Source organism: Bufo bufo, chromosome 6 (assembly GCF_905171765.1).
Source record: "Bufo bufo chromosome 6, aBufBuf1.1, whole genome shotgun sequence".
NCBI classification, from domain to species: Eukaryota; Metazoa; Chordata; class Amphibia; order Anura; family Bufonidae; genus Bufo; species Bufo bufo.
In genome coordinates this window covers 234,311,428-234,337,050 of record NC_053394.1, presented here as the reverse complement: position 1 = coordinate 234,337,050, position 25,623 = coordinate 234,311,428, and the positions used below count along the sequence as shown (strand labels likewise).

The following is a 25,623-nucleotide window of genomic DNA, read 5'->3' as shown; positions in this document are numbered from 1 at the left end:
GAATCTGATTGGCTGCTAAGCCAGTTCTACTTTACAGCAGTTTGTAAAGACTAAATTTATGAAACACTAACCACATGACCATGATTAGCCCAGGAAACATGGTCCCTGTACCTGGCTCATCTCCCGGGCAGACTGCGCTCCCCTAAACTGACCATCATAGTAATCTAGGATACAGTCTGTATCTGATCACGGGGCTATTGCACTATACTCATCACATCATCATGTAAACTTTGGGGCAGGAGAGCCTTGCTCGGCCCAGGAGATGTGTTCGACACATGTCCAGTGTTTCCCAGCCAATCACAGTCATGTGCTTGAGCCCTAAAGTACAATACTGCTGCATTTAAGAAGTCTAGGATACTGAATTAAAGTTAAATTCATAAAACTACCTTAGGAATCTTTGAGTTGACATGCAGACAAACGTGGAACCTTGAATTAAGGTCGCTATAAACAGCAGCAGGTTTAGCCGACAGTCCATTATGTATGGGGAATTCTAGACACATGATGTTGGGGGAGAGTGATCAGGTACAGTAAATCTTTTCGCCTGATCCTTTTTTCTCTCCCCTTGACAACACATACACACTCAGCTGACCCTAATGTGTCTAGGGTAGTCGGTAGAGGTATTGGCCGAACGACTGTTTGACCAACAGCTATTGAATGCGTGTCCAGCATTATGATCATTACAATTGGCACAATGAGAATTAAAGGAAGCACATGCTGAGTCCAGAATCTTGAACCTAACAATATAATTTGCCCATGAAGAAGAGAGCTTTAATAGGACTGTACACATCCACAGCTATAACAATAAATACATCAAATTAGAGGAAGTAAAAATACATTATTTTCACTTTACATATTTTATGTAGTAAAAGTACAGGAATCTCAACATTACAATATAGTGAATCTTTAAATACATTTTGACAAGAACATAAATGTATTGTGTCTTATGCCGAAACGTGACATCTTGATGGGGCGCACACTTGACTATGCCTTCATCTACTGACCGATGACCAAATCCTAAAACCGAGCCTGCCATTTATCCAGTTCAGGGCTCCAACACGTAGAAGTACAGTTCGTTCTAAAGACTGTAGAGGTAAAGTGCTGTCCAAAATGCCATTTATAATGAAAGCCGCGTTGAGGACCCCTTAATATGCTCCCAGTTGTTATATAAAGCATAGACACTTGTAAGAGCTAGACCAGCAAGTCCACCGCGAGCAATGCCACGTAATCCAGCTGTGGAGGAAAAGAAACGAACATCTATTAGGAATATTACATCTGTAGGGAAGCTCAACTCCTGAATATAGCTTGTGTTCAGGAACTACCTAGGTTTACAGAAACACATTAAAAAGGGATATTCCACTTTAAAGGGAGTCTGTCACCACATTTGGGCATATTAGACTGATCAAATAGCGTTATATGTGCCACCCAGAACTTAAAAACGGTACCTTTGTTGTATGTAACTGAGTTTTCTTTTAGCCGAAAATGAACTTTTAACATTATGTAAATGAGCCCTCTCAAGTGCCCAGGGCGGCGAATCAATCGCCCGAGCCCCAGGCAGCACCTCCTCAACGGCTCATAACCCCGCCCTCCGTGTGCCTCTGCCCGCCCGTTTACTCTCCTCCTCTCTCCTTTTCCACTGCAGCTGCGCGGTCAAATTCGTAGTAGGTATTGCGATGCCCTGCCAGGAGCGGCCCGCTACGAATTTGACCGCGCAGCTGCAGTGGAAAAGGAGGAGAGTAAACGGGCAGGCAGAGGCACACGGAGGGCGGGGTTATGAGCCGTTGAGGAGGTGCTGCCTGGGGCTTGGAGGATTGAGACGCCGCCCTGGGCACTTGAGAGGGCTTATTTACATCATGTTAAAAGTTCATTTTCGGCTAAAAGAAAACTCCGTTACATACAACAAAGGTACCGTTTTTAAGTTCTGGGTGGCAAATATAACGCTATTTGATCAGTCTAATATGCCCAAATGTGGTGACAGACTTCCTTTAAAAAAGTAGCACCATCTCAGACTGATGTCATATAACCAGGAGATGCCATCAAAGTCAGAGAGGTGGGACCCACATCTATCTCCGGAACAGGCACCGAAAGGGAAAGTGCACCATGCATGGCGTGCTCTCCATTCATTTGTATGTAAGCACCAAAAAAAGGCAAGCAAGCACACTTGGCTTTTTTTGGAAATCCCATAGTAATAATGAAGAGTACACTGCACAAGCGCACCCACTGCTCTCTTCACTTCTATAGAAATGCCAGTGCTTGTCTATTTTCGTCAGTCCCTTAGAAACAAATGGAGGGTATCTGCGCATGCACGGCTACTCTCTAAATGCATTAGGCTATCTTTACATCTGTGCTATTTCCATTATAGGAACAGCAAAACCAAAATGAGGTCAATGCAGAATTAGTCACATGACAAGGGAGCCCTATAGACCCCATAATAGGGTCCATCGGATTTCCACAATTTTACCAGAATTGTTTCCACTTTTATGATGCCTAGATGCAATATCAGTTATTTTATATAGCAAGCTGAACAAACACAATATGCAATGGATACAGAAACAGTTATGTATTGTAAGAAGGTACAAGGAATCATTGTGGATGATAGGTACGTGTCACCGAGGTTCCTGGCCTCGGTAAGTAAGAGCCGGGTTTTGTGTGTCAGCAGCAGTTGCTGTTTGACATCTTAATACTTAGTATGGCTGTACAGCTGATCCGGGAGGGCTCTTACTGGGAGTAGTCAAAGTGCTGGGTGGGTGACTACTCTCCATATTCCAGGCCAGGTTTTGCCAGGCCTAAAAAAAAAAACAGCCAGCACTGCCAGGGGAGGAGGATTACCTCAGTCTGACCATGAAGCTCAGGAGGTGTGTGTGCTGGAGGGCTGAGACCCGTCTGTAGGGGAAACAGGCCCCCTAAAAGCCTGCTATGGACTGCTGGAGGCAGAACTGCCAACAAGGTGATTTTGGCTATGTGGACTTTACATTGTGTGTGAACTAACACCAAGACTGCACAGTGACGTCTTGTTTTTGCTTTGTGTGTGAATAAACACAGAAGTTTGATTTAGGAACTGGTCATTTGCCTCTGTACTGCGTCTGCACACCCCGTCTACCAGAGTGAATCCCCACAATGTTTACCAAGTTACTAAGATTTCTACAGTGAAATAGTTTAAGGTGACATTTAGCTTTAAGTCATTTCCATCTCTAATCCAGGGTAACACCCTAAATTCAGCATTATCACACGTTGCCACCCAGACCAATGCTTTGCTTCTCGGAGATCATGTCTGTCTAGGCATCTGTTTCCACTTACAGCCCAGCTCTCTTATCTCGGTTACTAGAAGCAGAGCAGGCAGTATACAGCGCTGCCTGTCTGTACAAAGTTCACCTGACGTTCTGCTGACTGGACATTTTCAGGAGGCAGCAAACATTCCAGTTCATACCAGTAATGATATATCTTTGCTTATGCATGAGGTGACATCTGGAGGCCCATTAACAATGATGAAGACGCAGGTATTCCACACATCACTTATATTTATGTATGCTGTGCTAAAAAAAATACCTAGGAGGAGAGTGTCCATGCTGCTCAGGAGGCTCCTTCTGCTACTTGATTGACAGAAGGCGAACATCTCACCTGGCACTGACAATCTCACCCCTTCGACACTGCTCTGAGAAGCGCTACCCGGATGTGTAGGAGCACATGCACAGTTGATGTTCCAGTAGCGCCAGCAGTGCCTCTGAGCGTGTGCCACTACTCTGAGCAGCAGCTCAGGTGCGGGGCAAGATGTCCATCACTGTCATTTAAGCGGCAGGAGTTTGACCTAATGATCAGATGCTGATGAACTATCCAATGGTCTTCTCGCTGCTTACCCTAGGCCGGTGACATCACAACTATTCAAGTGAAAGGGCCTGGGCTGGCCTAGGGTAAGCAGTGAGAAGGTTGCTGCACTCACAGGAGCTCAGGGCCTTCTCAAACAGCAGAGGTGCCAGGTGTCAGACCCCCACCGATCAGATGTTGATGACGTACGCAGAGGATAGGTCCTGGGTTACAAATAGCTGGATATTCCCTTTAAAGAGAACCTGTCACCACAAAATGCAGTGCAATCTGCAGGCAGCATGTTATAGAGCAGGAGAAGCTGAGCAGATTGATGTATAGGATAAGTCATCAATAACAGATGAGTGGGGGCTGATACCTGCCCCACCGATCAGCTAGCGCTGCACTAGAACCAGGCACCAGAACTACACAGATCCGTTCACTGTGTAAGGCCCTAGTCTGGTTACTGCGGCACTGCTTCCATTCAACGTTCTGACTTCTCTTTTCTGTTTGCTTATGTTGCACCCTATTCTCCTTTCATGACACACTGTGGCCTATGGCTTTAATAGACAGCTGTAAAAATCAAATTAAAGTTTTGTATGGCTTGATAAGAAATGTAACATAGTTCATGGCAATGGAAAAACAATCAATCTTTCACTAATTGTTCATCTAACACATAATAATATAATTAAGAACAGTCGTATTACACCTACAGTCATACAGAGTATATATGGGTAAATTATTGACTACAAGTATGTATATGCTTCCAAGTACCACAAAAGGGGTTAGAACGGGTTGACCCTCCAGTACTGCCATCTCAACATTTATGGCATATCCACAGGACAGCCAAGTAAGCATGCTGAACTATTTTTGGTACTCCCATAGAAGTTCATGTAGAGTGCCCCATTCTAAACGTAGGTACGGGTCACAGAAGTGGAACTGGCATCTAACAGATGTTTATGGCATATACTATAGAATACCCCCTTTAACATTTGGGAAAAACCACCAAAACAAGTGCAATGGAAAAGTTGAGGCGCTACCCACAAAAACCAATGGTTGCTACACTGAAAATGCAGAGTTCAGGAAATACAGAAAGGAGGTGGAAGGAATACAAGTATTAATGCATAGTTCAGGGAATACAGAGAGGAGGTGGAAGGGACACAAGTATTATGTTAAAGGCGTTGAACAACCCTTGTCCATATGCCCTATAAGGCAATATGGATGTTATACTGGGGGCTACCCCTTTAACCACCTGTTTTGCCCCAGTCCAGCTCCAGCAGTGAGAAAAGTAGCTAACTGGAGGGGGGAGGACTGCTTTAGATGCTGCCATCTCCTGAATGATGCCAGCAATATGTTCAGTACAGGGGAAGATATCGCCAATAGAAATGAAAGAATTAAAAGTGAAAGTAAAAATTTTTTTTGCCCGCGATTATTCCCGACTCGATTTCTTACAATGATTTCTCCTCTGTTGCTTGGACTTTAGCTGTATTTTTCTATGAAAGTCTGGAATGTCAGCTTTCAAACAAAACCAGATGCATGTTTCTAGCTACCACCATTCAGGAGATAGCAGCATGTAAAGCAGCCCTCCCCCTCCAGTTAGCTACTACTGCCCGAGCTGGACTCCTGCAAAACAATTAGGTGGTTAAGGAGTCAGGAGAGCAGCTAATAAACAGCTATCTGAATAATGGCTGCTGCGTGGCAAGCATCACCAAGTAGGGAGCCAGAACTGATCACCATGGCAGCTTTCATATTAAAAGGGATTGTCTGTGATGGCAAAATGCCAACCTTTTTAATTGTTGTCAAAATGTCAACAAGTTGCCCACACTTCCTCTATAAATTCACAGCAGCAATATTTTTGACCTAGTGACATTATGTAACCCAAACTGATCAAATCTCATTTCCTCTTTTTATAAGGAACAGTAAGCGAGACTCAAAAACACTGCATCTGCAAATATGAGGGTTCAGTTCCTTAAGAAGCAGAACTCACTATTGATGGAATGAACTGACACAGACTAATGGTGGATAGCCCAGAGAAGCACAGTGCTACCCGAGCCCATCACAAATCACCAACAGAGTGACACTGATCCCAAGAACAGAAAATACCTGCAGAGCAGACTACTGCTGGGGTCCGATACAAGGCAGAAGTACATCCAGAAGTCTATAGGATATGCCATATACATCTAACCCGTGGGGTTCTCCAGCTCGCTGGGATGCTGCAGTTAGTCGCTTCTCCTCGTCAAGATAGTAAATAACCTTCTGCACATTATGTCCCGTGTTGTGAAGCTTATTATACGACCTTTACTTATATAGACCCTCAGGTACTCGATGAGGTTCCTGAATAGGACACACCGCCATCTATTAAATCAGCATTCACTAATATGTGGCTTAAAGGGCATCTGTCAGTAGATTTGTACCTATGACACTGGCTGACCTGTTACAGGTGCACTTGGCAGCTGAAGACATCTGTGTTTGTCCCATGTTCACATGTGCCCGTATTGCTGTTTTAATATTTGGAAATGAACCTCTAGGAGCAACTGGGGAATTGCAGTTACACCTAGAGCCTCAGCTTTCTCTGCAACGTGATAGGGCCAGGCACTGTAACCGTGATCATGCCTGCCTGGCCAAAGTGCCGAGGGCGTGTCGGTTACAGAGAGAGCAGAGCCTCTAGGTGTAATGGCAATGTCCCATTGCTCCTAGAGGCTAATTTGCATATATTACAACTTCATTTTTCTCCGCAATGTGGGCACATATGAACATGGGACCAACACAGATGTCTTCAGCTGCAAGTGCACCTGTAACAGGTCCGCCAGTTTCATAGATACAAGTCTACTGACAGATGCCCTTTAAAATAGCTTTTTTTTTTGACAGGACAACCCCTTTAAGAAAATAAAATTAAAATAATAATATAATATAGCACCTGTGGATTTGTACAGCATTCCGGTCATTGTACCAGCAGCTACAGTATTAAGGTCATCTTCTGCTCCTCTGGACTTTTCGATTATCACACCAAAGGCACTGTAAAGTAATGCTAGAAGACAGAAAGATATTAAAAACGCTCTGAGAAAAAAAAAAAATATATATAAAAAAATTGCATTCTAAGTCATGTCCTTATAAAGATATCCCTTTAATTGCTCGCACTGCCTGGATTTGCTATTATCAGGGAACTGGACAACATGTAATTCCAATTTAGCCTACGTGCCTCCAAGCTAGATATGGAAGGTAAGAAACTAAAATTGAGATGTCCTAGAATTGGCTTGTGTTAGGACAAGGACCTTTGACACCAAAACCCGGAATACGCAGTGTAGTAATTTAGTGTGTATGTTGTAATGCAGCTCAAGAACAAATACAGCTGGCGGGGAGGGTCACAGCACAGCCAACATATTGCCAGAATACTGCCATGGCAAAGCATGCAAACATAACCGATGGTACTCTGCAGTGCGTTACATTGTGTATGCTTCCATACTAGCACTTACATACAGGTGATAAGCGCACTCTCGAGGAAGCACGGCACTGCCTTATGCCAGGACCATGCGTCACCAAAACGGAGACCACGGCTTGTGGCAAGGGGTGGTAGTGCCTTTATCTTCCAGCAGTGTAACACAGTCACAGTCAGAGCATGACTGGACAGCTGACTACTGCTGGGCCTAATACAAGATCAGGTCACTTACCTAAAGATCCCAGTGTGTTAGCCCACATTGCACCCTGCCGCGTGACTATGTTCAAAATCCTAGGCAAAAGACAAGTGGGTAAGTTACAGGAGTCAAGTGGAGGCCAAAACCAGCCAAGTACATCATGGTACTTCAGAATAATCAAGTAGTCACAGTTTGTAAGTACCTGCGCTAATATCAGACAAAACCCAACTCCCGAATATACCAAAATATTCACCGAAGGAGCTACAAGCAATAAGTGGTCGTCCACCATTGGTGGGCTTTTTTTCAGACCTATGCCGCAGTTACAGAGAGAGCAGGTCCTCTAGGTGTAATGGTAACGCCCCTGTTGCTCCTAAAGGCTCATTTGCATATATTACAACTTCATATTTTTCTCAGCAATGTGGGCACATATGAACATGGGACCGACACAGATGCCTTCAGCTGCCAAGTGCACATTTGGTAGGTACAAATCTGCTGACGGATGCCCTTTAAACTATAATCTAGCATGCTGGGACAACGGTTCTGGTTCTTGAAAGATGCATATATATTGCAGCAATTGCCAGCATGCTCGCATTCAGATATAGCAGATTCCATATGAGATCACGAGGCAAAGCATTTGCTGGATTTTTTTTCTCTTTGGGCACAGGCTGACTATTGATGGAGATCAGCGCTAAAAGCAGAAATCCCGAGGGGGGAAGCCACATGGGAGTCAACTTCAGTTGCTCCTTACACTCAATATCTCTTTAAAACTTTCTAATTGAGATTCTCAGGTTTCACACAATCAGTTTTAACCTATACTTACATTGGCACCAGGAGTTAATGTATGTTCCCAGACTAGCGCCATACTCACAGTCCAGTTTGGCGCACTCTCAAGAAAACACAACACTGCCTGATACTAATACCACTGGCCACCAGAACAGCGACTGTGGCATCCAGTATAAATGGGCAGTGCCATCTTCTCCCAGCAGTGTAACACTATCATAGGCATTGAATGGCGCTAGACAGCTGACTACCGCTGAGAACAAAGGTTACAAGGGGCTGTGACACTAATAACACTTCCCCCACATCTGCTAGATAGGTGGGAATCCGTGTTTGATCGCTGGGACACCCAGTGATCACGAGAACGGGGGGTCCCCAAGTGCCGCAAACTGCCTCATGGGACTGGAGCATTTATGCACATGTGCATCACCCTCTCCATTGACTTCCGTGCTCACAGCAGTGAATGGAGCCGAGGATGCACATGAACACCACTGCTCAATTCTCATGGGACAGTTCGGCAGCACTTGTGGAACCCCCCCCCCGACCAAGATGATCGTTGGGTGACCCAGTAGTCAGACTCCCAAAGGGTCAGACCCCCCCAGCAGATAAACACTTATCCCTTTCGGTAAAAAGTGTTATTAGTGGCTCAACCTGTAAATGTACATTATATATAAATCAAGTACAGTGATGGAGGTGTAGCATATTATATGTGGCATCAATATTACACTAGGGCTGATCTCAGAAAGGTTTCTATTCCAGGGAACTTTCAGCGTAGAGATTATGACAGACCTAGGATTTAGCTTTTCTGTTAATCCTTTATAAACCCCACTATGGTGAAGAATAGATCGTAATAAGTATATTGGAAAGGTGACACTTCTCTATTTTTAATCAGAACGGCACATATGAAAGTACCTAACCAGGACAACAGAGCTATGAGCCAGGCTCTCCCCCCTATGACGGCACATCACGAGCAAGGAACAAACAAGCTGAACTCATATTTCCATCAGCTGTGAAGACACAGTATACACTGCCACCCGATGGCCGTCACTATATTTGCAGAATAAGTCTGCTTATAAAACTGGTGACTACTAAAGGAGTTTCTGAGATCTGGGTGGATTTTGGAAACTCTTACTTTACAAGATGACAATACAGTACGTGACTGTTCTCTGTGCACGAGCCCTGAGTGGAATGATCAAAGCTTTACGTACTGAACATTCTTGGGTTTGGACCACACCATGTTCTGGGTTTCCTTCAGACCAAGTCGCAGGCCATTAAATGCACCAAATGATGCTCCTGGAAAACAAATGACACTTTTCAGAAGATGACAACCATTGGCTATGAGCTCCAAATCTAGTTCCGGTCAATAGTACTTTCTAACATAAATGACATCCTAATTGTATAAAAGCCCTGCTATACAGGCCAGGAAATATCTGTGTAATTCCAGACTAGCACCAAACAGAAGGCCCTGTGAGGCACACTCTCAAGGAATCACAACACTACTAGATGCTGGGGGGACATGTCACCAGAACGGCAACCGCGGCCACCAGCATGAAGAAGTAGTGACTTTATCTGCCAGCAGTGTAACACAGTCACAGGCATGGACGGCACTGGACAGCTGACTACCACTGGAGGAGCCATTCTTCATGACAACAGGTTTTGTAATGTGGTCACATATAAAGTAAGAGAACACAGAAAATACATTTCTTATGTAGCCTTAGATAGAAACCTGAACAGAACAGATGAGGAGTGAATGGCAATGGTGACCTAGCCCATAACCAGACTGCCGCCTGTCAGATGGGGATCTGTTCTGGGAAGAAAGTAAAGCCACCCCCTAGTGATATACTAGACCAGTCAGACTGTGACCACACCAGAAAATGGTCCTAAAACTACTTGGATGGAACACTAAACTGCAATACCACAAGTAAACGCAGTCCATGTCTGAAGCCCGCAGACCGATCCACAGAAACATACTGTGCTAAGGCTAGTATCTAAAGATTTCACAAAATCCAATTCGCGTGGGTGCCCCTGCAGTTTTCTACAAAGTACAAAAAAGCCATTTAAAACCAGCACAAAAACAAAAGTATAAAAGAAAAAGCTGGCATCACAAGGGGGTTACAGCCTGGCATGCCACCGTGACGTCACAAGGGGGCTTCGGCCTGGCATGCCACCGTGACGTCACAAGGGGGCTTCGGCCTGGCATGCTTCAGTGAAGTTGCAGTTACCAGTATGTAAGGAGAACTATCCAGACTATGCAGTGCTGCCTAAATAAGCACCGATCAAATACACAGGGGGACAAACTCAGTGACACTGTGTGTATGTACGCTTCAGCCTGGCATGCCCCTGTGACATCCCAAGGGGGCTTCGACCTGGCATGCTCCTGTGACATGGGGGCTTCAGTGTGATTTGCTACTGTGACATAACAAGGGAATTTCAGTCTGGTATACTACATAGTTACATAGTTAATATGGTTGAAAAAAAAAGACATAAGTCCATCAAGTTCAACTAAGGGATAGGTGGGGACGCGAATCCAAGAAGGAAGTTAGACTCCGATTTCTACACGTTTTCATAAGAATTAATGTTTTTTACTTTTAAGAATTCGTCTAAACCCTTTTTGAAACTGTCCACTATCCCTACTGTGACCACATCCTGAGGAAGTCTATTCCACAGCTTCACAGTTCTTACAGTAAAGAAGTTTTGACGCTTCTGGAGACTGAACTTTTTCTTCTCTAATCCGAGGAAGTGCCCCCTTGTCTTTTGAGGGCATTTTACATGGAACACTTTTTCACCGTATTTTTTGTATGGCCCATTTATATACGTGTATAGGTTAATCATGTACCCCCTTAGACATCTTCTCAAGACTAAATACCCTGTTTCCCCGAAAATAAGACAGTGTCTTATATAAATTTTTGCTCCCAAAGGTTCGCTAGGTCTTATTTTCAGGGGATGTCTTATTTTTCCATGAAGAAAAATACGGTACACATTTATTGTTGAACAAAAAAAAAGGAAATCAGGGTGGGGAGGGGGAATCACTTAAAATGACACAGGGGGATCAGAAGGGGGAATCAAAATGGTACAGGAGAATCAGAGGTGGGGGATTACTATAGCATTTTAGTACCCCCTTCTGATCCTCCTGTGTCATTTTGATTCCCAACTCTGATCCCCCTGTGCCATTTTAAATGATCCCCCTGTGCCATTTTAAATGATCCCCCTCCCCACCCTGATACCCGTGTCATTTTGATTCCCTTCTCTGATCACCCTGTGTCATTTTGATTCCCCCCTCTGATCACCCTGTGTCATTTTAATTACCGTTTTTAGTCTCCCTCCCCCCATCTTCACCAGACATCCCCCACCTTCCATCAGATATTCCCCCCCCTACCTGTCACCCCGTCCCCTGTGTGTCCGTGCCAGCCAAGTTGAGACTCCATCAGGGCAGAGCGAGCTGCGAGCGGAAGAAGGCGGCAGCTTGTCCTGGCGGCGGCTGCAGCCAATCAGTGAGCTCCTTACATTCTGGGGTGGCTTGCTTTATAATCGGGGAGGCATTATGTCCGGCCGATGCTTTATAATCGGGGAGGCCTTATTTTCGGGGGATGCTTTATTATCGGGGAGGCCTTATTTTCGGGTGGATGCCTTATATTACATCGATAGGCAAAACTAGAGGTAGGTCTTATTTTTGGGGGATGTCTTATTTTCAGGGAAACAGGGTACATTTTATTATTTTAATCTTTCTTCATAACTAAGACCCTCCATGCCCCTTATCAGTTTAGTCGCTCTCCTCTGTACTTTTCCAGCTGCAGTGCGTCCTTTCTATGGACTAGTGCCCAGAACTGGACTGCATATTCCAAATGAGGCCGCACCAACACTTTGTAAAGTGGTAATATTACATCCCTGCCCTGCGAGTCCATGCCTCGTTTTATGCATGACAATATCCTGGTGTCCTTAGAAGCAGCTGATTGACATCGTATGCTGTTATTTAATCTACCATCTATAAGGACGCCCAAATCCTTCTCTATAAGTGACTCTCCCAGTGTTACATCACCTAGGACCTATGAGGCACGGAGATTATTACTACCAAAATGAATAACTTTACATTTATCCACATTGAACCTCATTTGCCAAGTTGATGCCCAATCACTGAGTGTTCAAGTCAGCTTGTAGTTTATGGACATCTTCCATAGACTGTACAGTACTACATAGCTTGGTGTCATCTGCAAAAATAGAAATGGTGCTATTAATCCCGTCCTCGATATCATTAATAAATAAATTACATAATAGAGGGCCCAGCACTGAACCTTGGGGTACACCACTTATAACCTGGGACCGTTCTGAATAGGAATCATTGACCACAACTCTCTGGACATGGTCCTTCAACCAGTTTCCAATCCAATTACAAACTATACTTTCCAAGCCTATAGACCTTACTTTACTTATTAAACGTCTATGAGGGACAGTATCAAAAGCCTTTGTAAAATCCAGAAACACTACATCCACAGCCGCCCCTCTGTCCAGGCTACTACTCACCTCTTCATAAAAACAAATCAGGTTAGTATGACAACTTCTGTCCTTGGTAAACCCATGCTGGTTATCACTTATAATATTATTTATAGTTACATACTCCTGTATATAGTCCCTCAAGATTCCTTCAAACATTTTTCCCACAACAGAAGTTAAACTAACTGGTCTATAATTACCTGTGAAGGACCTAGATCCTTTTTTGAATATGGGCACCATGTTTGCCTTTGACTGGACTGAGCTCTTTAAGCACTCTTGGGTGTAATCCATCTGGACCCAGAGCTTTGTTCACATTTACCCTATTTAACTTATCTTGGACCATATCTACAGTTAGCCAATTGAGTATATCACTGGAAGTACTAACAGCCCCAGCACCACAGATATCAGCTCCATTCTCTTCTTTTGTATATACAGAGCTAAAAAACCTATTTAGGAACTCTGCCTTTTCCTTATCTTCAGTGGCTACCCCCCCCCCCCCTACCATTATTTAACTACCTGCTCAGACCTTGTTTTTTTTAAAATATTTAAATCATTTTTGGGGAATTTGTTTTGCTCTCTTTTGCCACCTGCTGTTCGTTTTGTATTTTTTGCTAATTTTCTCATTTTTACAGATTTTATTAAGCCCTTTATAATCTTCAAACGCTACAGCTGACCCCTCAGATTTGTATTTTTTAAATGCCCCCTTTTTTTTGTCTTTTATTGCCCCTTTTTACAGTAGCTGTAAGCCATGGGGGATTTCATTTTAGCCGTTTATACTTGTTACCTAAAGTAATACATTTTTTAGTGCAATTACTCAATGTGGATTTAAAGCTCTCCCATTTATCCTCAGTATTATGTGACAGTAGCTGATCCCAGTCTATGGCCTGAAATACTGCCCTCAACCCAGGGGATTTAGCCTTTTTAAAATGTTTTGCTTCTTATAGTTTAGGGGGAATATCAGTACTGTGACATCACAAGGGGGCTTGAGCCTGGTATGCTACTATGACATCACAAGGAAGGGAGAGTTCAGCCTGTGACATCACTAGTGTGTTGCTGTCAGGTAACATGCTGTGACATAACTGTAACATGAAAGCTGCTCTGATATGTTTGTTTTAGGGCATATTTACAGCTGTGGCATGCCTTATCCAGCACAAATGCTGGCTGAAACCTGACATTTATACTGGAAAGTGGCTGGATCACTGCCGGACCCCATTATAGTCAGAGATCTGAGGGTAAATGGTAAAATCAGTCAATGCCGGATTTGGCATGCTGCTCTCTGCTGGAACAGTCTGCCGGATATGCTGCCGCATGTGAACGTACCCTTAATTAGGGAACTGTCTATAGGCAGCAGGGGGCCTTAGTGTATTCCACTAGAAAGTAGACATCACCTTTAATAAAGAAAATCTTTTAATTTAACAATTTAGGCGGGTATTTTCTTACTACAGAAATGGAATTTGTGATGACCATCATAAAACTTTTCACAATACAAACCTGTTATACAGCAGCCTCCAATAGTGAAAAACGCCAGCTCAAATCTGCCACGGGTTTTATTAGCTCCGGTGGGTAAAATAAATTCATCTGTTTCCTACAGGGCAACAAACACAGCTAGTTGAAGGACGCTTGCTCAAGTCATGTGGAGCAAAAGGTTTTTTTTGTATCTGAAGTTGCTTTTCTTAAAAGTCATGGTCATTCGAAATAACCTTGAGTCATCACATTTACCGCTACACTTTATTTAAAGAGGACCTTTCACCGATTATGACAATGTGAACTAAGTATACAGACATGGAGAGCGGCGCCCAGGGATCTCACTGCACTTGCTATTATCCCTGAGCACCGCTCCGTTCTCCCGCTATGCCCTCCGGTATCTCCGTTCCCTAAGTTATGGTAGGCAGAGTCTGCCCTTGTTCTGCTGTAGTGCTGGCCAATCGCAGCGCAGAGCTCACAGCCTGGGAGAAAAGAACCTCCCAGGCTGGGATCACACAGAGGTTTTTTTTTATGACCGGAAGGCAATCCCTTTTTGCAAACTGAAAATGTTTTGATACGCGGAGAAGTTTCAGCCAATTTTTGCGCATCCCTGACCCAGGGGAAGATATTAAAATACATATTCAGAAGGAAGCAGCCTTTAGCCATAAAAGAAAATACGTATATCCCCTCACCTGTGGCAAAAACGCTGGGAATTATTTCTTCCCTCTCTTTTTAAAGCACTCGTTGCCTAGGGGGAAGTATGTCAGCTACAATTGCTCCTGAGATTTCGAGCCCACCGAGATCTCGTCTGCCAACATGTGACCCACCCGTAATATCGCGATAACGCGCACGGCCGCTGCCTCCACCGGAGGACTTATGCCAGAGAAGCAGGAAGGGCTGCACCGCGAGCCCTGAGGCCCTGCCCAGCACACTAGAAGCGCTCCTCGGAATCTTCAGCTGGGCGTCCAAGAAAACTCCTGCCGGTGCGTGCCCTTTACAGGAGGGTCTTCACACATCTCAGAGGGACAGGAAACAACTGGAGCAGGTAAGGGGAGGGTCTATTTAACCTCCTCAGGACCGCCGTACGCAGGATTGCGTCTTTGCGGCGGCCCTGCTCTTCTGGGTGGACGCGCCGGCGCGTCCTCTCGCGAGACGCGAGATTTCCTGTGAACGCGCGCACACAGGCGCGCGCGTTCACAGGAACGGAAGGTAAGAGAGTGGATCTACAGCCTGCCAGCGGCGATCGTTCGCTGGCAGGCTGGAGATGTGTTTTTTTTAACCCCTAACAGGTATATTAGACGCTGTTTTGATAACAGCGTCTAATATACCTGCTACCTGGTCCTCTGGTGGTCCCCTTTGTTTGGATCGACCACCAGAGGACACAGGTAGCTCAGTAAATATGTTGCACCAAGCACCACTACACTACACCCCCCCCGTCACTTATTAACCCCTTGATCACCCCATATAGACTCCCTGATCACCCCCGTCATTGATTACCCCCCTGTCATTGATCAACCCCCTGTAAAGCTCCATTCAGATGTCCGCATGATTTTTACGAATCCACTGATAGATGGATCGGATCCGCAAAACACATACATGCGTCTCCCTGGAGCCTTCCAGGAGGGGGGATCACCCCATATAGACTCCCTGATCACCCCCCTGTCATTGATCACCCCCCCCTGTCATGCTGCATTCAGATGTCCGTATGATTTTTACGGATCCACGGATACATGGATTGGATCCGCAAAACACATACGGACATCTGAATGGAGCCTTACAGGGGGTGATTAATGACAGGGGGGTGATCACCCCATATAGACTCCCTGATCACCCCCCTGTCATTGATCGCCCCTGTCAAGGCTCCATTCAGACATTTTTTTGGCCCAAGTTAGCGGAAATTTTTTTTTTTTTTTCTTACAAAGTCTCATATTCCACTAACTTGTGTCAAAAAATAAAATCTCACATGAACTCCCCATACCCCTCACGGAATCCAAATGCGTAAAATTTTTTAGACATTTATATTCCAGACTTCTTCTCACGCTTTAGGGCCCCTAGAATGCCAGGGCAGTATAAATACCCCACATGTGACCCCATTTCGGAAAGAAGACACCCCAAGGTATTCCGTGAGGGGCATATTGAGTCCATGAAAGATTGAAATTTTTGTCCCAAGTTAGCGGAAAGGGAGACTTTGTGAGAAAAAAAAAATATATATCAATTTCTGCTAACTTGTGCCAAAAAAAAAAAAAATTCTATGAACTCGCCATGCCCCTCATTGAATACCTTGGGGTGTCTTCTTTCCAAAATGGGGTCACATGTGGGGTATTTATACTGCCCTGGCATTCTAGGGGTCCTAAAGCGTGAGAAGAAGTCTGGGATCCAAATGTCTAAAAATGCCCTCATAAAATGAATGTGGGCCCCTTTGCGCATCTAGGCTGCAAAAAAGTGTCACATGTGGTATCGCCGTACTCAGGAGAAGTTGGGGAATGTGTTTTGGGGTGTCATTTTACATATACCCATGCTGGGTGAGATAAATATCTTGGTCAAATGCCAACTTTGTATAAAAAAATGGGAAAAGTTGTCTTTTGCCGAGATATTTCTTTCACCCAGCATGGGTATATGTAAAAAGACACCCCAAAACACATTCCCCAACGTCTCCTGAATACGGAGATACCAGATGTGTGACACTTTTTTGCAGCCTAGGTGGGCAAAGGGGCCCACATTCCAAAGAGCACCTTTAGGATTTCACAGGTCATTTACCTACTTACCACACATTAGGGCCCCTGGAAAATGCCAGGGCAGTATAACTACCCCACAAGTGACCCCATTTTGGAAAGAAGACACCCCAAGGTATTCCGTGAGGGGCATGGCGAGTTCCTAGAATTTTTTTATTTTTTGTCACAAGTTAGTGGAAAATGATGTGTTTTTTTTTTTCATACAAAGTCTCATATTCCACTAACTTGTGACAAAAAATAAAAACTTCCATGAACTCACTATGCCCATCAGCGAATACCTTGGGGTCTCTTCTTTCCAAAATGGGGTCACTTGTGGGGTAGTTATACTGCCCTGGCATTCTAGGGGCCCAAATGTGTGGTAAGGAGTTTGAAATCAAATTCTGTAAAAAATGACCAGTGAAATCCGAAAGGTGCTCTTTGGAATATGGGCCCCTTTGCCCACCTAGGCTGCATAAAAGTGTCACACATCTGGTATCTCCGTACTCAGGAGAAGTTGGGGAATGTGTTTTGTGGTGTCATTTTACATATACTCATGCTGGGTGAGAGAAATATCTTGGCAAAAGACAACTTTTCCCATTTTTTTATACAAAGTTGGCATTTGACCAAGATATTTATCTCACCCAGCATGGGTATATGTAAAAAGACACCCCAAAACACATTCCTCAACTTCTCTTGAATACAAGGATACCAGATGTGTGACACTTTTTTGCAGCCTAGGTGGGCAAAGGGGCCCATATTCCAAAGAGCACCTTTCGGATTTCACTGGTCATTTTTTACAGAATTTGATTTCAAACTCCTTACCACACATTTGGGCCCCTAGAATGCCAGGGCAGTATAACTACCCCACAAGTGACCCCATTTTGGAAAGAAGAGACCCCAAGGTATTTCGTGATGGGCATAGTGAGTTCATAGAACTTTTTATTTTTTGTCACAAGTTAGTGGAATATGAGACTTTGTAAGAAAAAAAAGAAAAAAGAAAAAAGAAATCATCATTTTCCGCTAACTTGTGACAAAAAATAAAAAGTTCTATGAACTCACTATGCCCATCAGCGAATACCTTAGGGTGTGTACTTTCAGAAATGGGGTCATTTGTGGGGTGTTTGTACTGTCTGGGCATTGTAGAACCTCAGGAAACATGACAGGTGCTCAGAAAGTCAGAGCTGCTTCAAAAAGCGGAAATTCACATTTTTGTACCATAGTTTGTAAACGCTATAACTTTTACCCAAACCATTTTTTTTTTACCCAAACATTTTTTTTTTATCAAAGACATGTAGAACAATAAATTTAGAGCAAAATTTATATATGGATCTCGTTTTTTTTGCAAAATTTTACAACTGAAAGTGAAAAATGTCATTTTTTTGCAAAAAAAATCGTTAAATTTCGATTAATAACAAAAAAAGTAAAAATGTCAGCAGCAATGAAATACCACCAAATGAAAGCTCTATTAGTGAGAAGAAAAGGAAGTAAAATTCATTTGGGTGGTAAGTTGCATGACCGAGCAATAAACGGTGAAAGTAGTGTAGGTCAGAAGTGTAAAAAGTGGCCTGGTCTTTCAGGGTGTTTAAGCACTGGGGGCTGAGGTGGTTAAAGATCTCCATGTTGTTTCCTGTCCCTAGGGGAGGCGGCGTAACCTCCTGTGAATCCGTGCCGCTGTGGAGGCGTTTAGAAAATCCCTAATATCTGGACTCTGAGTTGGGAAGCCACTCAGAGTCCACTTCAGTTGCTCTTCACAAGTCTGCGTCCAATATCTTTTTAAACTTTCTCAGGTTTCACACAATCAGTTTTAACCTATACTTACATTGGCACCAGGAGTTAATGTATGTTCCCAGACTAGCGCCATACTCACAGTCCAGTTTGGCGCACTCAAGAAAACACAACACTGCCTGATACTAATACCACTGGCCACCAGAACAGCGACTGTGGCATCCAGTATAAATGGGCAGTGCCATCTTCTCCCAGCAGTGTAACACTATCATAGGCATTGAATGGCGCTAGACAGCTGACTACCGCTGGGAACCAAGGTTAAAGTGGCTGTGACACTAACACTTCCCCCACATCTGCTGGATAGGGGGGAATCAGTGTTTGATCGCTGAGACACCCAGTGATCACGAGAACAGGGGTCCCCAAGTGCCGCGAACTGCATCCCCCACATGACCCCAAGTATTTTAAGTGTGATGGAAGACCTACTGCGTCACGGCATGATGAACTTACCTGTACTAAATACCTTGGATCGACATTTAAGTATGGCGAAAGCTGGCTCATCCCCGTTACTGAAATAGAAAAAAGTAAAAACAAAACCTGGTAAGTCATTTCTATAACAGTGGTCGGTAGGAGGACCAGAAACTTTTTACCATAGAGGGACACCTGAAAAAAAAATTCTCACTTTGGGAACACCAAGGCTTTAGAAAAGCGATGGTTGGGAAACATCTGATTAGTGTAGGGACTGTCCCACAACAATTGGGAATATTGGATTTTCACATACCCAGCCAACACTTTGCTGCCAACAGGAGAAGAGACATAGTCCGTGCCTCGTCTGCCTCTCCTCAGATGAATATTCATGCACACTGGGCCAAGCTTATGTTATTCTCTGTATGCCAGCTTTACAGAGCTCTTAATCTGCTACAGGAAACCCGTTAAGGTAGCCATACCATGCCACCAATGCCAGATATGCGAGGGTACTAGGGATTGACCGATAATAGGAAGTACAGATATTCAGGATTTTGTACATTATCGTTATCTAACCTTGCCGATATACCGATAATGCGTATAAAGCGAATACTAGTGAGCGCTTCCATTATGGAAGCGCGCACTAGTATGCATCGGGTGCCGGGAGCGGGGAAGAAGCGCAGGAACCGCTTCCGATACTCACCCTCCCTGGTCGTCTTTGATGGGGCCCACGCTGCACTGTCCTAACCCCGTACAGCGCCAGGACGTAGTGCACGCACTATGACCTGTTGCTGCACGCTGTCAGTGCAGCGCGGGCTGGAGAACACAGGGGAGCGAGACGCCGGACCCGGAGATGAAGCGAAGCCGCGGTGCAGGAGAGGTGAGGAGTTTTTTATTTTATTCATCTAAGGTCTGAGGAGGGGTTAATAAAGGGCTGATCTGAGGTCTGAGAGGGGTTAATAAAGGGCTGATCTGAGGTCTGAGAGGGGTTAATAAAGGGCTGGTCTGAGAGGGGTTAATAAAGGGCTGGTCTGAGAGGGGTTAATAAAGGGCTGGTCTGAGAGGGGTTAATAAAGGGCTGGTCTGAGAGGGGTTAATAAAGGGCTGGTCTGAGAGGGGTTAATAAAGGGCTGGTCTGAGAGGGGTTAATAAAGGGCTGGTCTGAGAGGGGTTAATAAAGGGCTGGTCTGAGAGGGGTTAATAAAGGGCTGGTCTGAGAGGGGTTAATAAAGGGCTGGTCTGAGAGGGGTTAATAAAGGGCTGGTCTGAGAGGGGTTAATAAAGGGCTGGTCTGAGAGGGGTTAATAAAGGGCTGGTCTGAGAGGGGTTAATAAAGGGCTGGTCTGAGAGGGGTTAATAAAGGGCTGGTCTGAGAGGGGTTAATAAAGGGCTGGTCTGAGAGGGGTTAATAAAGGGCTGGTCTGAGAGGGGTTAATAAAGGGCTGGTCTGAGAGGGGTTAATAAAGGGCTGATCTGAGGTCTGAGATGGGTTAATAAAAGGCTGATCTGAGGTCTGAGAGGGGTTAATAAAAGGCTGATCTGAGGTCTGAGAGGGGTTAATAAAAGGCTGATCTGAGGTCTGAGAGGGGTTAATAAAAGGCTGATCTGAGGTCTGAGAGGGGTTAATAAAAGGCTGATCTGAGGTCTGAAAGGGGTTAATAAAAGGCTGATCTGAGGTCTGAAAGGGGTTTATAAAGTCAGTGAGGAGGGGGGATGGTGTGAAAATTGGCATTTGGCACTAGTATATTATAAATGTAATCAAATAGCCAAGTCAGGGGGCACACCACATGATAAACGGAGTGCAAAAGGCGGTGGAAGGGAACATTGACCAGTATTGACCCAAGAGAGAGTCGCTAGAACCACCTTATAAATGCACATCCGACAATAAATCCGTATAAAAATATATAAAGTTTATTAGACACACCAACAGACACATTAAAAAATTGTATACAATTAGAGCAAAGTGCGGTATACAGTGGATATATTACCAGCACATACAGGTCCACTGAGTAGCCAACCATAGGCAAAAATAATATACCAGCATATACAAATTACAATGTAAGATATAAAGCAAATGTACCAGAGGGTGAGACCTCTTTAAGATGCAGACAGACCAGGAGTAGGGTCACAATCAAAGAGCCAAACCTACATAAAAAGCTGGTGCAGTGGACCTGAAAAATGAGAAAGCGCCCAGTGGACCTGTATGTGCTGGTAATATATCCACTGCATACCGCACTTTGCTCTAATTGTATACAATTTTTTAATGTGTCTGTTGGTGTGTCTAATAAACTTTATATATTTTTATAAGGATTTATTGTCGGATGTGCATTTATAAGGTGGTTCTAGCGACTCTCTCTTGGGTCAATACTGTTCAATATTATAAATGTAAATTATAAATTGATTACCAACTAAGGGCTTTATTGATTTATAATTTACATTTATAATTTCCACCACCTCAGTGACTACCAACTAATATAATATATATTATGAGATATAAAACATCGGTATAGATTATCGGCCTGAAAGTTCAGAGATTATCGGTATCTGCTCTAAAAAAAAAATATAATAATAATATCGGTCGATCCCTAGAGGGTACTATCTCTTGGACCCGCACAGTGAGTGGACAGTATAGCCGTGCATGAGCGGCTGCCCTCCATTTACTTCTATGTGGCTCCCAGAAATACCTGTGCGGCCGGACTTACTAGACTAGACCTAAAGTCTCATCTCCGTTGGTCGTGCGGCTGAATACAACTATTGTTCTTTGTCCCATTTCATTCCAGGGAACAGTGGACTGTAGTCACTGGTCATGATGGAGATATCCTCTATGATCCCTCCTGTTTTTATTTAAAGGGAACCCGTCCTGTTCTATATGCAGTCTCCGGGTACCACATATATAGAGCAGGAGGGGCTGAGCAGAAGGACATATAGCTTTATGGGAAAGAATCAGTATAACCTAATCTCTGCTCTTTCTATGCTTAGAGTCCAGTGGGCGGTCCTATGCAGCGAGAGGCAGGCTTCCTCTGTGTGCAGATTGCTGTCAATCACTGATCAGACCCGCCCACTGGACTCCTAAACATACAGCTGAGATTTAAACGATTAAATTCCAAGTTTTATTGATTTGTTTCCCACAAAACATATATATAGATATATTGATCAGCTCCTTCTGCTCTATACCATGCTGCTCAAAGAACCAGACACGTTTCAATTACAAAGCAAATCTATTTCTATTCTATGTTTTTCTTGGAAAAAAATAACGGTAAATTCCTGCAAAGGGAAAGGTTTGATGGACAAACCTGCAGGAAAATATATATATATATATATATATATAATTACAGCGCTGAACGCCAACCTGCTCCAGGACTAGATAGACAGATGGACAGAGGATAGAGATAATAGAATGAGATAGAACATACATAGACGGACAGATATTAGATATTAGGGGTGCACCGAAATTCCGGCAGCCGAAAATGCACCTAATCCACTTCGGCCGATATTGTTACATATCGGCCGAAAATATGGGGTGTGGGATTTGTCACCCACCATCTGCGGGCGGGCGGTTTACTTTGTCACTGCATCTTTATTTTACCTTACAATCGTGACGCTCCAGTAACTAACAACTCTGCAGGCAGAGCGGAGGCCGGCGTAACGTCACTTACTCACATGACGCGCCTGCTCCGCCTCCTTTATTCATAAAGTGGGCGGAGCAGGTGCATCACATGAGTAAGTGACGTTACGCCGCCCTCCGCTCTGCCTGCAGAGTTCTTACTGGAGCGTCACGATTGTAAGGTAAAATAAAGATGCAGTGAGTGATGCTGTGAGCAGCAGGGCCGGGGCTGTTATGGGTAGGGGGATCGGTCTATGGCACTGCTATGGGGAGGGGGGAATCTGTGCACTGTTATGGGGAAAGGGATCTGTGCACTGTTATGGGGAGGGGGGAATCTGTGCACTGTTATGGGGAAAGGGATCTGTGCACTGTTATGGGGAGGGGGGAATCTGTGCACTGTTATGGGGAAAGGGATCTGTGCACTGTTATGGGGAAAGGGATCTGTGCACTGTTATGGGGAAAGGGATCTGTGCACTGTTATGGGGAAAGGGATCTGTGCACTGTTATGGGGAAAGGGATCTGTGCACTGTTATGGGGAAAGGGATCTGTGCACTGTTATGGGGAAAGGGATCTGTGCACTGTTATGGGGAAAGGGATCTGTGCACTGTTATGGGGAAAGGGATCTGTGCACTGTTATGGGGAAAGGGATCTGTGCACTGTTATGGGGAAAGGGATCTGTGCACTGTTATGGGGAAAGGGATCTGTGCACTGTTATGGGGAAAGGGATCTGTGCACTGTTATGGGGAAAGGGATCTGTGCACTGTTATGGGGAAAGGGATCTGTGCACTGTTATGGGGAAAGGGATCTGTGCACTGTTATGGGGAAAGGGATCTGTGCACTGTTATGGGGAAAGGGATCTGTGCACTGTTATGGGGAAAGGGATCTGTGCACTGTTATGGGGAAAGGGATCTGTGCACTGTTATGGGGAAAGGGATCTGTGCACTGTTATGGGGAAAGGGATCTGTGCACTGTTATGGGGAAAGGGATCTGTGCACTGTTATGGGGAAAGGGATCTGTGCACTGTTATGGGGAAAGGGATCTGTGCACTGTTATGGGGAAAGGGATCTGTGCACTGTTATGGGGAAAGGGATCTGTGCACTGTTATGGGGAAAGGGATCTGTGCACTGTTATGGGGAAAGGGATCTGTGCACTGTTATGGGGAAAGGGATCTGTGCACTGTTATGGGGAAAGGGATCTGTGCACTGTTATGGGGAAAGGGATCTGTGCACTGTTATGCCCATAACAGTGCACAGATCCCCCTCTCCATAACAGCGCCACCCACAGATCCCCCCTCTCCATAACAGCGCCACCCACAGATCCCCCTCTCCATAACAGCGCCACCCACAGATCCCCCTCTCCATAACAGCGCCACCCACAGATCCCCCTCTCCATAACAGCGCCACCCACAGATCCCCCTCTCCATAACAGCGCCACCCACAGATCCCCCTCTCCATAACAGCGCCACCCACAGATCCCCCTCTCCATAACAGCGCCACCCACAGATCCCCCTCTCCATAACAGCGCCACCCACAGATCCCCCTCTCCATAACAGCGCCACCCACAGATCCCCCTCTCCATAACAGCGCCACCCACAGATCCCCCTCTCCATAACAGCGCCACCCACAGATCCCCCTCTCCATAACAGCGCCACCCACAGATCCCCCTCTCCATAACAGCGCCACCCACAGATCCCCCTCTCCATAACAGCGCCACCCACAGATCCCCCTCTCCATAACAGCGCCACCCACAGATGAATTTCATTCATGAAAAAGAATTATTAATAAAATCATTAAAAAAAAAAGTATTTTAAAAGTATTTGGGCAAAAAGGCAGTTTCGGTTTTCGGTCAAGGGCATCCTGAATTTTCGGTTTCGGACCAGAATTTTCATTTCGGTGCACCCCTATTAGATATAGAAGTAGACGGACGGACAGAGGATAGAGATAATAGAATGAGATAGACTGACAGATATTAGATATATAAGTAGACGGACGGACAGACAGAGGATAGAGATAATAGAATGAGATAGAACAGAGACTGACAGATATTAGATATAGAAGTAGACGGACAGACAGACAGAGATAATAGAATGAGAGAGAACATAGACTGACAGATATTAGATATAGAAGTAGACGGACGGACAGACAGAGGATAGAGATAATAGAATGAGAGAGAACATAGACGGACAGATATTAGATATAGAAGTAGACGGACGGACGGACAGAGGATAGAGATAATAGAATGAGAGAACATAGACTGACAGATATTAGATATATAAGTAGACTGACGGACAGAGGATAGAGATAATAGAATGAGATAGACTGACAGATATTAGATATATAAGTAGACGGACGGACAGACAGAGGATAGAGATAATAGAATGAGATAGAACATAGACTGACAGATATTAGATATATAAGTAGACAGACGGACGGACAGAGGATAGAGATAATAGAATGAGATAGAACATAGACGGACAGATATTAGAGATAGAAGTAGACAGATGGACGGACAGACAGACAGCGGACAGAGATAATAGAATGAGAGAGAACATAGACTGACATTAGATATAGAAGTAGACGGACGGACAGATGATAGAGAACATAGACTGATATATGGATGGACAGAAGAGGATCTAAACTACAAGCATTCCAGCCGTGAGGAGGATGACTATGGTGAAGGCCACACGTGACCGGTACATAAGTCGCCCCTGCTCCTCTACTTACAAGGCACGCCGGCCAGGTCTGACTGAGAATAGCCGGGGGATCCTCCAAAGATGCTCCCGAGTCCCCCCCGGGCCCCGGGGTGGTTGTTGGTGTCCATCTCTCAGGAGATCGGCCTCGTGTCTCGCAGTCCCCTTTCTGACCTCTCCAGCGCAGCCGTAAAAGAGGGCGCTTCCGGCTTCCCTCTTCTCTAGCCAGTTCCTGTTTTGCGACAGTTCGCCTGCTTTACGTCCCTGGATGTTTCT

General features: G+C 44.7%; 1 protein-coding gene and 4 non-coding genes across 5 annotated transcripts; all 5 read right to left on the bottom strand.

Annotated features, from left to right (window-relative positions):
• Positions 1-726: 726 nt before the first annotated feature.
• On the bottom strand, positions 727-25,559 carry LOC121005305 (mitochondrial import inner membrane translocase subunit Tim23). The gene is made up of 7 exons (XM_040437958.1): positions 25,382-25,559; positions 19,100-19,158; positions 14,184-14,277; positions 9,413-9,497; positions 7,464-7,522; positions 6,713-6,823; positions 727-1,230 (listed from the first exon to the last, which is right to left on the bottom strand). Exons 1-7 carry the CDS (start codon positions 25,476-25,478, stop codon positions 1,115-1,117), a joined length of 621 nt encoding a protein of 206 aa, XP_040293892.1. The 5' UTR covers positions 25,479-25,559; the 3' UTR covers positions 727-1,114.
• LOC121006676 lies at positions 7,242-7,438 on the bottom strand. The gene has a single exon (XR_005780359.1). It is a non-coding gene; the product is annotated as a small nucleolar RNA SNORA74 (small nucleolar RNA).
• LOC121006673 lies at positions 8,264-8,465 on the bottom strand. Its single transcript, XR_005780356.1, has one exon. It is a non-coding gene; the product is annotated as a small nucleolar RNA SNORA74 (small nucleolar RNA).
• Positions 9,634-9,834, bottom strand: LOC121006677. Its single transcript, XR_005780360.1, has one exon. It is a non-coding gene; the product is annotated as a small nucleolar RNA SNORA74 (small nucleolar RNA).
• On the bottom strand, positions 18,703-18,902 carry LOC121006674. Its single transcript, XR_005780357.1, has one exon. It is a non-coding gene; the product is annotated as a small nucleolar RNA SNORA74 (small nucleolar RNA).
• Positions 25,560-25,623: the final 64 nt, after the last annotated feature.

What these genes read in the sequence shown, in the direction of transcription:
- LOC121005305 (XM_040437958.1), bottom strand. Translation starts at nt 25,478, where the DNA reads ATGGACACCAACAACCACCCCGGGGCCCGGGGGGGACTCGGGAGCATC. An exon ending in AGACCTGGCCGGCGTGCCTT is followed by an intron (nt 19,159 to 25,381) that starts GTAAGTAGAGGA and finishes TTTCTATTTCAG; the next exon opens with TAACGGGGATGAGCCAGCTT. An exon ending in AATGCTGTACAAATCCACAG is followed by an intron (nt 1,231 to 6,712) that starts GTGCTATATTAT and finishes TTTCCTCCACAG; the next exon opens with CTGGATTACGTGGCATTGCT.